The sequence below is a fragment of the Terrapene carolina genome, unplaced genomic scaffold, assembly GCF_002925995.2.
Source record: "Terrapene carolina triunguis isolate 2854851 unplaced genomic scaffold, T_m_triunguis-2.0 Scaffold111, whole genome shotgun sequence".
In the NCBI taxonomy this organism is placed as follows: Eukaryota; Metazoa; Chordata; order Testudines; family Emydidae; genus Terrapene; species Terrapene triunguis.
This window is the reverse complement of record NW_020664462.1, coordinates 13,225,063-13,239,698: the sequence shown is the minus strand read 5'-3', so window position 1 is coordinate 13,239,698 and position 14,636 is coordinate 13,225,063. Positions and strand designations below refer to the sequence as shown.

The 14,636-nt window shown below is 42.0% G+C and overlaps 1 protein-coding gene across 1 annotated transcript in view; it reads left to right on the top strand.

Annotated features, from left to right (window-relative positions):
* Nucleotides 1-14,636, top strand: part of KMT2C (lysine methyltransferase 2C) — a 311,979-nt gene that overhangs the window by 201,206 nt on the left and 96,137 nt on the right. The window contains exons 14-19 of the mRNA XM_026652136.1: nucleotides 1,051-1,170; nucleotides 6,756-6,872; nucleotides 12,256-12,357; nucleotides 12,525-12,629; nucleotides 13,858-14,039; nucleotides 14,360-14,524. Coding sequence (XP_026507921.1) covers nucleotides 1,051-1,170; nucleotides 6,756-6,872; nucleotides 12,256-12,357; nucleotides 12,525-12,629; nucleotides 13,858-14,039; nucleotides 14,360-14,524 — 791 coding nt within the window. The remainder of the gene's footprint in view (nucleotides 1-1,050; nucleotides 1,171-6,755; nucleotides 6,873-12,255; nucleotides 12,358-12,524; nucleotides 12,630-13,857; nucleotides 14,040-14,359; nucleotides 14,525-14,636) is intronic.

Here is a 14,636-nt window from a genome sequence, read left to right as displayed (position 1 = left end):
GGACTGTTCACATGCTGGATTAGGGGCCTAAATTATTGCTGAATGTAGTTTTTTTTTTAATTAACTAATTTTTCCTTATACCGTTTTAATCTTAATCCTAGCTATGTTTTTGCTTAATTCCAAAGAAGTGGTAAAATTAGTATCATTTATTACTCTTTAGGCATGCTAAATTGTAAATTTAGGATGAAATTACCTTAGTAAACATTTGTGGCTTAATCCTGAAATCCTTACACAGAGTTCAAGCAAATACCCCAAATCACATTGGAACCCCATTGTGCTGGACATTGTGTAAATACAAATTAAAATAAAACTGATTTTTTTTTTAAATTCAGCTTTATATATTCTGTATGATGTTAGAAATTGTTTGATATTATAGTTTGTTATAATGTAAAAAAATTGGAGTTAAGATTTATAGGTGTGAGCTTTTATAATTGTACGTTTGTGGTGTACTTGCAGGTCAGAGGTATTTTGTTAACTGCTCACATTTATTTTTCATTTTTTTCATGTTTTAGTTTTATTTTTATCTCTTTGTCTTACATGCTTCTCAGCCTACATGTTGTTTTGGTTATCAATAATTTTATATTTAAAAAGTGATGCAAGGCCGTCTCTTCCTTCAAAGATGTGGATTGAGATATAGAACGGAATGTACTCTCAAAACTCATCTATGATCTCAAAATAGTATCTTCTTAGCATGATGATCCAAAATTTAGAGACTTACTGTGTTGCTATGATTGCTGTCTATGACATGATGATTATGTCAGTCAACCCTCTTTTCTCACATTTTCACTTTGTAGGTTTTTTTTAAAGTCACTTTGCAGACCTTTTAACCTCACTGAGGGTTGAAATTTTCTCTGCATAAATTTCAGTGGCGGGTTGAAATTTTCCCCATATGAACTAGTTTAGCAGTTAGGCAATTTCTCCTAAATTTACTTATGCCTGCATGTGCTTTGCTTTTCAGAAACTTTTAGTTGCTTGCTTTATTTTTTTTAATTTCTTTATTTTTATGTTGCTGAGTTTTATACATCTATTTTCTCACCTGCCGTATCCTAGGGGGCTTGGAGTACCAATAATACAGTGAGCCCACCTTCCTGGTCCCCAGACATTTCAGAAGGTCGGGACATTTTTAAATCCAGACAGCTTCCTGGCAGTGCCATTTGGAGCATCAAAGTGGTAAATAATTTGTATTTATATTCATGTATCCATTGCTATCTTTCTGCTATAGAGGCTACTAATGAAAAATATGTATAGCTCAACTGAATTAATCTTCCATTTTATCACTGTTAACTTTGTTTTTTTAAGAAAACTGTTGAAGTCTGGAGCTTTTAAATTACAAAAATATAAATTTATTGCAGCATATACGGAATGTGATGGCATTGCATAAATTTTGAATTTTATATGGCAAGATAATTTGCATTACCAATTTTTAATGAACTATGTTTTAGTACTACACGATTTTTTGGCTATTGCTGTTAAATAGCTGTCAAAGGAGTTACTTGAGAGAGAGAGAGAGAGAGAGAGTGTTCGTCTGTGTGTCCTGAAGACTGCTGGCAGTAAGGGGAGCCAGATTGAAAAGGACTGAGCTCTGGGCTGTTGCAAAGTGTGTTGCTGTGGAGACATCTTGCAAAAGGCATTCACAGTGACATATGTTTAAACTGAGAAAAAAGCAACTATTGGACTGTCTTAGAAGGAGACAGGCTACTGTCCCATTGATAGCTACCATCAAAAGAAACATAAAGAAACTGAGGGCTTGTCTATACAGAGCAGCAATGCACACTTTAGGGGGGTGATTTCTAAAGCACACTAATGTGTGTTAATTGCAAAGTTGCTAGGTGTCCAGTTTTTGACCAGAACACTGGTTCGAAAAGGGACCCTGGCGGCTCTGGTCATTACTGCTGACCAGGCCATTAAAACTCCGGTTGGCATGGGGCTGTCAGGCTCCCTACCTGGCTCCGCATGACTCCTGAAACAGGAGATATGTCCCTCAGCTCCTAGGCGCAGGGGCGGTCTCGGGGGCTCTGCGCACTGTCCCCACCTCGAGCGCCGGCTCCACAGCGCCATTGGCCAGGAACTGCAGCCAATGGGAGCTGCGGGGGTGGCACCTGCAGATGGAGGCAGCGTGCAGAGCCAACTGGCCCCTCCACCTAGGAGCCGAGGGACGTGTCACCACTTCCAGGAGCCGTCTGAGGTCAGCGCTGCCCAGAGTCCGCACCCCGAACCCTCTCCTGTACCCTAACCCCCTGCCCCAGCCTGGAGCCCCCTCCTACACCCCAAACTCCTCATCCCCATCCCCACCCCAGAGCCTGTACCCCCTCCCACACCAGAACCCCCTGCCCAAGCCCTAAGCCCCCAGCATCCAAACTCACTCCTGGAGGCCGCACCCCAGCCCTGAGCCCCCTCCCACACTCCAAACCCCTCAGCCCCAGCTTGGAGCCCCCTCCTGATCCCCAAACCCTTCATCCATGACCTCACCCCAAAGCCCGCACCCCCAGCCAGAGCTCTCACCCCCTCCCACATCTCAACCCCCTGCCCCAGCATGGTGAAAATGAGCAAGTGAGTGAGGGTGGGGAGAGCAAGCAACAGAGGGAGGGGGCATGGAGTGAGCAGGGGGCAGGGCAGGAAGTGGGGCAAGGGTGTTCAGTTTTGTGCGATTAGAAAGTTGGCAGCCCTAATAATTGGTCAGTGTAGACCCCGGTGATGTGCACTAAAAGTTCCCTGGTGTGCTTTTTAGCATAATGCTGTTTCAATCAGCACCACATTAAAGCACACTAGAGAACTTTTAGTGCACACCAGCAGAGTCTACATGGACCAGTTAACACACAACAGGTTGGTGTGCTTTGGAGATCACAACACCCCCACCCCAAAAATAAATACATTTTTATTTATGTTGCTGCTCTGTGTAGATATGCCCTTACTGGGATTATTACAACACTAAAAAGAGAGAGAGAAAATGAAAAAATATAAAACCATAAGTAGGTTGCTGTTGATTTCAATTGATTTATTTTCATCTCACTTTAATTATCATGCTAATTTGCTTTATTTTAATTTGATATTAGCTAAGCTATTGCTGCTTGAAATATTAATTTTCAGCATAATGTCCAGCATTAACATTGGTACAGTTTTGTGCTATTTCTGTCACAGTGTTAGTCTTGTGAAAATAAAAATACTGATGTGCAATCTAAAACACAAAATGTTAGGAATTTTCAGAGCATTTTACTTCTAAAGAAAGTCAATCTTATATGCAGTGTGTATATATTGCACTGTATACAGAGAGGGGGAGAAATTAAACTTTTCACTTGGCTACTCAAAAAGCTTTGACCATCAACACTTCCTTCCTTATTCTTATTTCTAAAATACTGTATGATTGCATTGCCTGATAGTGCACAGTTACTTTAATTTATAGTTCCAATAATATTGTTACTAGTGGAATATTTGGATTCTACCTGGCAATAACTATCACCACAAACTTCTATACCAGGGGTTCTCAACCTTTTTCTTTCTGAGGCTCTCCCAACATGCTATAAAAACTCCACGGCCCACTTGTGCCTCAACAACTGTTTTCCTGCATATAAAAGCCAGGATCAGCGTTAGGAGGTAGCAAGCAGGGCAACTGCCTTGGGCCCCACACCACAGGGGACCCCATGAAGCTAAGTTGCTCAGGCTTCAGCTTCAACCCTGGGTGGTGGGGCTCAGAGCACTGGGCTTCAGCCCTATGCATTGGGGCTTTGACTTTCTGCCCTGGACCCCAGCAAGTCTAATGCCGGCTCTGCTTGGCAGACCCCCTGAAACCTGCTCGCGGCTCCCCAGGGGGCCCCGGACACCTGATTGAGAACCACTGTTCTATACCTTCTATAAAAATAGGGGATGGTATATCTGAAAATACTATTGGCCCTATTGAGGCCATAATGTTACCTTCAATCCATGGAACTCTTATTAATATCAACAGAAGCTGTACACATGGGTCTAGAGCAGTGGTCACCAACCGGTTGATCACGATCGACTGGTCGATCCTAGAGGATCTCCCAGTCAATCGCGATCTCTGGTGGTGTAGTGGGGCTGCCGCTAGGCCTGCCCCGGCCCCTCGTCACTCCAGGAAGTGGGCAGCATGGCCCCAGGCCGGGAGCAGGGGTTCCCTCTGCGTGCTGCTCCTGCCTGCGCAAGCACCTCCCCTGCAGCTCCCATTGACCGGGACCAGGGAGCTGTGGCCAATGGGAGCTGTGGGGGCAGTGCTTGCAGAGAAGGGCAGCGCGTGGAGCCAGGTCCATTCCCCCCACCTCGCAGGGGTGAGTTCGCCCCTTCCAGGAGCGGCATGAGGCTGGGATAGGCAGGGAGCCTGCCTTAGCAGCAGCCAGGGCCAGCTCCAGCTTTTTTGCCGTCCCAAGCGCCAAAGCCAAAAAAAAAAAAAAAAAGATAAAGCCGCGATCGGCGGTACTTCAGCAGCGGCGGTACTTCAGCAGCAGCTCTACTGCTCCACTTCATTCTTCGGCAGCAATTCGGCAGCGGGTCCTTCCCTCCAAGAGGGACTCGCCGCTGAATTGCTGCCGAAGACCCGGACGTGCCGCCCCTTTCCATTGGCCGCCCAAGCACCTGCTTCCTTTGCTGGTGCCTGGAGCTGGCCCTGGCGGCAGCCACGCTGCACCACAGACCGGGAGCTGCCAGAGGTAAGTGCTGCCTGGCAGGATGCCACACCCCAACCCTGAGCCCCCTCCCAGAGCCAGCACCCCATACCCCCTCCTACACCCCGAACCCACTCCTGCACTCCCAAGTCCCAGCCCTGACCCCTCTCCCAGAGCCAGCACCCTGTACCCCATCCTGTACCCCAACACTGTGCCACAGCCCAGAGCCGCCTCCTGCATCCAAACTCCCTCCCAGAGCTTGCACCCTCACCCCCTCCTGCAACCCAACCCCCTGCCCCAGGCTCAGCCCAGAGCCTCCTCCCACACTGCGAACCCCTCAGCCCCAGCCCAGAGCCCGTACCCCCTCCCAAACCCCTACCCCAGCCCAGTGAAAGAGAGGGGGGGGGGGGGAGGGGGGGGGGGGGGGGGGGGGGGATGAGTGGGGCAGAACTTGGGCAAGGGGCAGGACCTCGGGGAAGGGGCAGGGTAGATCCTGGGTTGCCCTTAAGTTCAAAAAGTGATCTTGGGCGTAAAAAGGTTGGAGATCACTAGTCTAGAGCAGCGGTTCTCAAACTGTGGCTCAGGACCCCAAAGTGGGTTGCAACCCCATTTTTATGGGGTTGCCAGGGCCAGCATTAGACTTGCTGGGATCCGGGGCTGAAGCCCGAGTTCCACCCCCACCCAGGGTGGTTGGGCTCAGGCTCTGCCCCCCCTCCCCCCTCCCGGTTATGTAGTAATTTTGTTGTCGGAAGGGGGGTGCGGTGCAATGAAGCTTGAGAACTCCTGGTCTAGAGCATCTTCCATTGACATTAATGAGAGTAACATCGTTCAAAGGCAGTATATGCCTTTTATTTAGTGAATTGTTTTCTCTTGGTATTTTTGGCATCTTAAAGTAGTTTGAAGCAAGCATTCAGATAGTGATTGTAGACTTGTAGATATTTTGTGGACAGCAAAACTAAGTTAGAGTAGAGTAGCTGTTAACATAGATTTGTTAAAATGCATTTAAAACAAGGACAAACGCTATGTATTGAGTAGTAGAAAAGCATAGTATGAAATCTGCTGTGTTGAATATATACCTTGACACTCATTGTATAGGAACAGAACAAAAGGTCTAAGGTATATGTAATCTGTTCAAATCTGAACAGAAAAATATCGGCCACAATTCTATAGAGACGTAGCCAATAATAATGTTTTCCTCTTTTGGAAGTGATCAGTGAGTTTTTTGTGTTTTCTTTTGCTTTGTTTTATTTCGTTTTTCCAGTTCAGTGTGAAAGCCCAATTAATTAACAATAATAATGTCAGGTAATTAACACTGAAAAAGTATGAATTTTACTTCCCGCCCTCACCTCCCCCAAATTCACTGTATTTGAATTCACCTCATCAGTTAAGGGATACCTCATCAGTTAAGGGATCCCAACTCAGCACTCACACCAAGCATCTACAGATTAAACAAGGGTGGGAAAAAGAAGAAATCACTAGCAATAAGTATAAATATTACAAATAAAAATATAATTTTAGTATTATAAATAATACTTTCTTTAGGGTATTAAACAAATTAAATACTAAAATCTTGATCTTGTTCCCATTGAATCAGTGGGAGTTTAGTCACTGACCTCTGTGGGAGCAGGGTTAAGCCCTAACAACTTTTAATGTGTGTGTGACTATTTACAGCTAAGAAGTGTAGCTACTGTATAACCAGTAAAGTGCCCATGCAACAGTCATAAGACTCATGGCAATACAGTGCCAAAGCAACAGTCAAAACACACCTGGCTGTGTCTTAGCTGCATGTTCTTAAAGAATCAAACAAGAGGTTGTGTTTAGCTGGAGTACTAGGCAAGAGGGAGAAAATGTATTTCAATATTTCCAGCTGTGCCTGTAGTAAAAATTAAGGTGTTACAGGTTTTAAGTACTTTTATTGAAGGTGATCCTTTTAATAATGGTTGAAGACCACAGACAGAAGAAAAGGTTTTAGTCTGAAGTTAAAGGTATTCTACTACAATTTATGCAGTGATTTAATGATGATGATCTGGCTTACCTATATCCACTGGAAACCACAGTTCTTCTTATTTATAGTTGCAAGGAAGTGTCCCTACACTAAAAGAGATCTGGATTGCATTTAAATTGCTCTTTTATATTAAATAGGGCCGTGGATCAGGATTCCCAGGGAAGCGGAGACCACGTGGTGCGGGTCTTTCAGGAAGAGGTGGCAGAGGTAGATCAAAACTGAAGAATGGGATTGGGGCTGTTGTCACTCCAGGGGTAAGAACATATCTTTTAAATCATGTATGTAGTTTGGTGTGTAACTTCATTATTCCAGCTCTCATTTTTTTTAAAGAAATTTTGTATCTAAACAAAGTAAGTAATGAGAAATAGTTTTGATAACAATTTAGTTTTCATTAAATGTAATTATATATTTTAGTTAAAAATAGGGAATAACCTGTAGCTAATGGATCCAGAACAATTTTACATCATCTACATTCCCTTTTAAAACGACACTGTTGAGGACCCAGATCATTCTTTCCACTTCCACAAGTGGAGGTGACACTAATTAAGGGAGCTTTCACTGGGCACAGTAGACATGGGAAAAAACAAGGCCTATACTGGACTGTATCACCTTCTCTTAACCCCATAATAATTCCCCTGAGGGTACTCCAAGGGTATTGGGGGGTCTATGATAGGGAGCTGCCCATGGAAAGCTCTTCTTCTTAGGGCCCCAATTCAGCAAAGAACATAAGCACCTCCCACTTCAGTTGTGTGCGTTGTCCCATTGGCTTCCTGGAACTACTCACGTGCTTAAAGTTAGGCATGTGCTTAAGTACCTTGCTGAATAGGGGCGTAGCTGTTGATATCAACTTGAATATCCACAACTATTTTAATGCTACAAAGCACTAATTTACACTTACGGAAAAGCCTAATATTTTAATAGGCGTGCAACCAATAGATTTTATAGAAATAATTACTAAAAACTTATAAAATGTAGTAGAAAATATGGTATCCTTTTTGTGTAATTCTGTAAGTTGGTCTAAACATAGAAAGGTGAACATTTGCTACTAAATTGTATAGAATTTTTCCATGAAGGCCTAAAGCTTGATACTATGCCCATTGAAGTTAATGACAGCTTTTCAGTTTACTTCAGTGAGCACCAGATCATGCTCTTAGAGAAGATAGATTTTGCATTGAGATGTGATGGCTATACAGTGGTAGCAAGGGGGAAGGTAGCAGTGGAAAGGCACCAGCCATCTCCTGCACCTGGGCTCTTTTCTCCATGGATGGGAATTTTTGGCATTAGGAGATCGAACCCCTTCAACCAACTGATTCCCCTGCCAATGTGTAGGGATGAGTAGTTGGCAACTCCATATAGTCAAACTTGCAGAGTTTCTTGGTTCCCACTGTACTACTTTGGCTACTTTTTCTACAGCAAAGGTCCTAAAATTTTGGCTCGCCTCAAAATTGTGATAATTTGATCCTCCAAATTCTGAAGCTCAAATTCTGCCCTCTGGTGCACAGAAGTATCTTCCATTAAGTTAGTAGGATTTGTGCAAATATCTGAAGGACAGAATTTGACACTAAACCTATGGAGTGTTTTTCTTTTGTTATATCTGCTATGCTACCAACCAAACACATTTTAAAAGACAGAACAATATGTCCTCTTTTTTTAAACAGTTCTCAATAAACACTGATCTCTGCTCCCCTGCTGGCTTGCCAGCAACAGTTAATGAAAAAGAATTATTCTTGTAGCTGTGCTGACGTCAGTCAGCGTTGCCTCAGAACAATGTTTGGACTGGTGAGATGTTACATGGGTTAAAAATATTGTTTAAGCAGAAACAGCGATGTCAACTTGAGCTTTATGAAGAATGCACTTTTAAAAAATCCATATTTGTCAAATCAAATGGCAGTGGGGAAGCTTGGCAGGAAAAGAAAAGTATTCTTTTTCTCAAAGGGTTTTACAGAATCCTTTTGGAGAAGACCCCATAAGTACTATTCCTGAAGGAGATGTCACTGAGCCACGCAAAACGTTTTCGTCCCTAGGACTATGTACTCCATCTTCTAAACTCTCTCAATTCCTATTGGCTCATAGCGTAAGGGTCCTGGTTGAATCATCTAAACTAGCAGAACAACATACGTAGAGAGATTTGCCTACAGTCAAAATAGTGTAGCTGATCATTAATGTTTCCACCTCAGTCTTGAAAAATTATGATAGTTATTTTGTTCAACCAAGAGGCAGGGGAAATACACACCTAATTCCTGAATACCAGGCGAAATAGTGCTACTCTTAATCAAAGGAACCTACTGTAGTAGATCCCCTTCATTCAAATAAAAAACAAAGTACTGGAATATCACCATTTTTTGCCCTCTCCTTCTCTATATTTTTTTTAAAAAGCTCTAATATCAGAAGTTGGTAATTCAAGCATTCTATTTAGTGCTGTATCAGATATGATTGAACATGGAAAAAATGTAGTTAGAAATGATTATTCAAGCTTATGCATTTGAGAAATCCAGTCATAGTATTATGTATTTGTCAGATGTTAGTTGTTTTTCATAGATCCTTGGTCTCCTATGTGTCACTCTCATATGGCGCAGGAGGGTAACAAGTTTATGTGTTGGATTTTAAATCAGAAAACAGTGAATTGTCTTGCTTTTCTGGGTTTATTTCCCAGACATAATCTTCTAATGAAGGTTTGTTAATATCCTTGGCTTATTTTGGAAGCCTACAAAAACAACAAGGAGTCTGGTGGTACCTTAAAGACTAACAGATTTATTTGGGCATAAGCTTTCGTGGGTAAAAACCTCACTTCTTCAGATGCATAGAATGAAAGTTACAGATGCAAGCATTATATACTGACACATGGAGAGAAGGGAGTTACTTCGCAAGTGGAGAACCAGTGTTGACAGGGCCAATTCAATCAGGGTGGATGTAGTCCACTCCCAATAATAGATGAGGAGGTGTCAATTCCAGGAGAGGAAAAGCTGCTTCTGTAATGAGCCAGCCAAGCCCAGATTAATGGTGTTAAATTTGCAAATGAATTTTAGTTCTGCTGTTTCTCTTTGAAGTCTGTTTCTGAAGTTTTTTTGTTCAATGATAGTGACTTTTAAATCTGTAACAGAATGACCAGGGAGATTGAAGTGTTCACTTACTGGCTTTTGTATGCTACCATTCCTGATGTCCGATTTGTGTCCATTTATTCTTTTGCGGAGGGACTGTCCAGGTTAGCCAATGTACATGGCAGAGGGGCATTGCTGGCACATGATGGCATATATAACATTAGTAGATGTGCAGGTGAATGAGCCCTTGATGGTGTGGCTGATGTGGTTGGGTCCTCTGATGGTGTCGCCAGAGTAGATATGGGGACAGAGTAGGCAACGAGGTTTGCTACAGGGATTGGTTCCTGGGTTGGTGTTTCTGTGGTGTGGTGTGTAGTTGCTGGTGAGTATTTGCTTCAGGTTGGGGGGTTGTCTGTAAGCGAGGACTGGCCTGCCTCCCAAAGTCTGTGAGAGTGAGGGATCGTTTTCCAGGATAGGTTGTAGATCGTGGATAATGCGCTGGAGAGGTTTTAGCTGGGGGCTGTATGTGATGGCCAGTGGTGTTCTGTTATTGTCCTTGTTGGGCCTGTCCTGTAGTAGGTGATTTCTGGGTACCCGTCTTGCTCTGTCAATCTGTTTCCTCACTTCCCCAGGTGGGTATTGTAGTTTTAAGAATGCTTGATAAAGATCTTGTAGGTGTTTGTCTCTGTCTGAGGGGTTGGAGCAAATTCGGTTGTATCTTAGGGCTTGGCTGTAGACAATGGATCGTGTGATGTGTCTTGGATGGAAGCTGGAGGCATGTAGGTACGTATAGCAGTCAGTAGGTTTCCGGTATAGGGTGGTGTTTATGTGACCATCACTTATTTGCACTGTAGTGTCCAGGAAGTGGATCTCTTGTGTGGACTGGTCCAGGCTGAGGTTGATGGAGGGTGGAAATTGTTGAAGTCCAGGTGGAATTCTTCAAGGGCCTCCTTTCCGTGGGTCCATATGATGAAGATGTCATCAATGTAGCGCAAGTAGAGGAGGGGCACTAGGGGATGAGAGCTGAGGAAGCGTTGTTCTAAGTCAGCCATAAAAATGTTGGCATACTGTGGGGCCATGCGGGTAACACCTGAAAACACCATCCTGGCCACCATGGATGTAGAAGCACTTTACACCAATATTCCACATGAGGATGGACTACAAGCTGTCAGGAACAGTATCCCTGATGAGGCCACAGCACGCCTGGTGGCTGAGCTTTGTGACTTTGTCCTCACCCACAACCACTTCAGATTTGGGGACAACTTATACCTTCAAGTCAGTGGCACTGCTATGGGTACCCGCATGCCCCCACAGTATGCCAACATTTTTATGGCTGACTTAGAACAACACTTCCTCAGCTCTCCTTGTTGTTTTTGTAGATACAGACTAACACGGCTACCCCCTGATATTTGGAAGCCTAGTTTATGATTGTTTATGTAACTAATTGTATCTAATGATTGAAGCAGTATAAATATATGTAATGATGTAATTATGTGCAATTACAATGTAATATTACATTTTTAAAATTCTTGCTGCATTTTGTGAAGAACCATTTTATGCATAACACATAGCTTTCTAAAGTCTGGCTCAGTTATTTGAAAATATTTTAATGAAATAACTAATATCTTAAGGTCTAAAAATATGGAAAAATTGTTTAAAATAAAGTGAAAACATTGAGTTACGGAAGCATAAAAACACATTTTAAAAATCCTAATATCTGTCTGGGGCTTTATGTGTATTGCCTTCATATAATCTAGATGCTTAAATTGATTTTGGGGGGGGTCCTCTGTTTTGGGGAGAAAAATTTGCTTATCGGCTGTGGTCTAAATGTCTGTGCAAAATTTTCAACCCAGAATTAATTTTCACAGTCACATTATAAAACCCTATAGAAACCCATGAATGGGGAACAGCTGCACAGCCTTAACTGCTATCCATCCTTTCTTTAACACAACTGGAGCACTTATCTAAATCAAGTATATAAAAAAAATAGGTAATATATAATTTGCTTCAGCTTCATTGTTCTTCAATTATGGGTATATACCATACCTTTAATATTAAAATGTGCTATTAAATTGACTTTGTTTATTAATGAGCAAGAAAAACTGCAAATTTAGCATATTCAGATAAACCTCTGTTTAGCAAAAAGTGCATTTCTCTCAACCTGTTTACTGCCTTCCCATTTCCCCCATGTGGATCCCAAGATGCATAAGAGGTACTATCTGGAGGAAGGGGGAAGAGAGACTGCTGCAGAAACATTTGACATCTCTTTCTTTGTGGTGAGCGAAAGTTAAGCAGAAGGGACCCTCCACATGATGGAAAAAATGGTACAATGTGGCCACTAGTGTGTAACTTCTGGCAAATGTGGATTTTACTGGTGATTACTTTGTATTAATAAACATTTGCCTGGTTTCCTGATGAATACCCAGAAATACAGCTCTTGAAACCAGCAAATGTTTTTTACAGTTTACAATGGTTTGTATGTATTTATATTCTGAAATACTGTACTCCTTGTTCAGTTCCAGAAGGACAGTAGTAAACCGAGTGAAAAGTTTGTATCTTCGGCTGTGAAAATATATTCACATGATGTTGTTTTTTGTAGGTCACAACCATGGATGTTTCATCTAACAAAGACGAGGAAGACAACTCGATGCATAATACAGTTGTACTATTTTCTAGCAGTGACAAGTTCACTTTACATCAGGTTGGGATACCAGTTACTCTGATTGTTGTAATGAAAAAGGAATTAATGTCTTTGTTATGAGTTGAATTATCCAATATATGGGTGGGGTTTTACTTTAGAGAAGCTGCATAGTTTTGGATGTTAGTGTATTGGCCCATCTTTGAAAACTGTTCTTTCTGTCGTTCTAGGATATGTGTGTAGTTTGTGGGAGTTTTGGCCAGGGTGCAGAGGGCAGGTTGCTTGCATGCTCTCAGTGTGGTCAGTGTTACCATCCCTACTGTGTCAGTATTAAGGTAAGTGCTTTGTTACATTAAAATTATTTGACAACGTTGTTTGCATATTGTACTTGAATAGCACCTCATTTCTTCCAGTTTTGTCATAATTAGGAGAGTCATTAACTTGTTAAATATTCTTCAGCTAATGTGACCATTATTTGTATGCAACTTGTGAAAGACTTTAATTAAATGTCATTTTATAGTATACACTGCCTCAAGAGAAATTAACCTTTTTTCTAATTTCACAGCCATAAATAGCACTTATTAATCTAGCAGTTGGTTAAAATAACACGTTGAAATGTAAGCTTAAAATCTTAACACAAGCAGAATTTTTTAAAGAAAGAAATTATAGTGCAACTTCATTTGCTAGGGTGTCAGGTTTAGTTGATTCAATTTGTCTGTTGGCTGTCAGAATTGACAGCAACTGGAGTAGTTAATACATTTCAGATTCATTAGTCTAGGAGAGAATGTGAGAAAATTAAATTTGAATGGTATGAGATGACTTAGCAAGCACATAATAAGCTATTTACTGCAGCATATAAACTATAAACTGTCTGTTGCTCATTATATAAGTGCAGTTATGTAAAATGTGGGTGTTTTTAAAGATCCCACTGGGTTTTACTTTGCTTTTACATGTGCTTTATGAAATGCTGTGTGCATTTTTCATGAGAATATAATTTGGTTTTGCATTCAGATGATACTCTTCAATGATATTTTAAATAACTTTAAATAGATGATTTGGTTCTACTCACTAAAACCCCAGAGTTAGGCCTCACAAAGAATTTGGAATGAACCAGGATTTTTTAATGAGTTCCATCTTGGCTTTACTACAGGCAACGTATTGTTGCACTTCCCCATGAGCAGCCGGGGAAAAAGCTTGTGACTCCCCTTGCTCCAAGGAGGGAGTAAACTGCACTGGGTATAGACCCCAGTACAGCCTATGTTCCTTGACATGCTGCTGAGCTCCACCCAGAACCTGCGCTCTACCCAGTCCTTCCCCATTCTGCTACTTTCCCCACCCACCTGCTCAAGTAGGGGATATATAGCAGCTTTGCAAAGCTTGCTTCTCTTCCTGCGTTGCTACCAGTGATGCAGATAATCAGCACAGGTGCAGCATCTCTTTACACCTCTACCTAGCCAGATCAGCATTGGGCCCAATGTTTACTATATTGAAATAAATGTATACAACATTTAAAGCCTGTACAGTTGTTTGGGAATAAGTTGCACACTGCCTTCCTATCTGCAGATTACTAAGGTGGTGCTCAGTAAAGGCTGGAGGTGCCTGGAGTGCACAGTGTGTGAAGCCTGCGGGAAAGCTACAGATCCAGGAAGACTGCTTCTCTGTGATGACTGTGACATCAGCTACCACACTTACTGCCTAGATCCCCCACTGCAGACAGTTCCCAAAGGAGGATGGAAGTGCAAATGGTGTGTTTGGTTCTGGAGTCAGAAATGTTTACTGTTATCCCTTTTTCATTTTATTGTATTTAAAACTATTATTGATATATTTCAGCTAAGTATTTCCAATGTCAGTTTAACCATAATTTCTCATTTAATTCAAATAATGTTTGAGGGCAGGCATATATTGAACAAAAACACCTACCAGATTTTTTCTTTGATCAGACACAATTTAATGTGGAAATCATTATCTTCCATTAATACTGTGTATTGTGCCAAGGATGCTGCGAGTGCAGACAATCTTACTTTGAACCCAAGACAATAAAGACATTCTTGTTTGTGTTTTGCAGGTGTGTTTGGTGCAGGCACTGCGGAGCAACTTCTCCTGGTCTAAGATGTGAATGGCAAAACAATTACACGCAGTGTGCTCCTTGTGCAAGTTTATCTAACTGCCCAGTCTGCTTTCGCAATTATAGGGAAGAAGAGCTCGTTCTTCAGTGTAGGCAATGTGATAGGTAAGAGTTTCTAACATTTTGTGAAATTATTTCCCATGAGTTACATTTTACCCTAATGATGTAACATGGTAAGGATGGTAGGAAGGTTTGTCTTGTGGTGAAACCAGCTGAA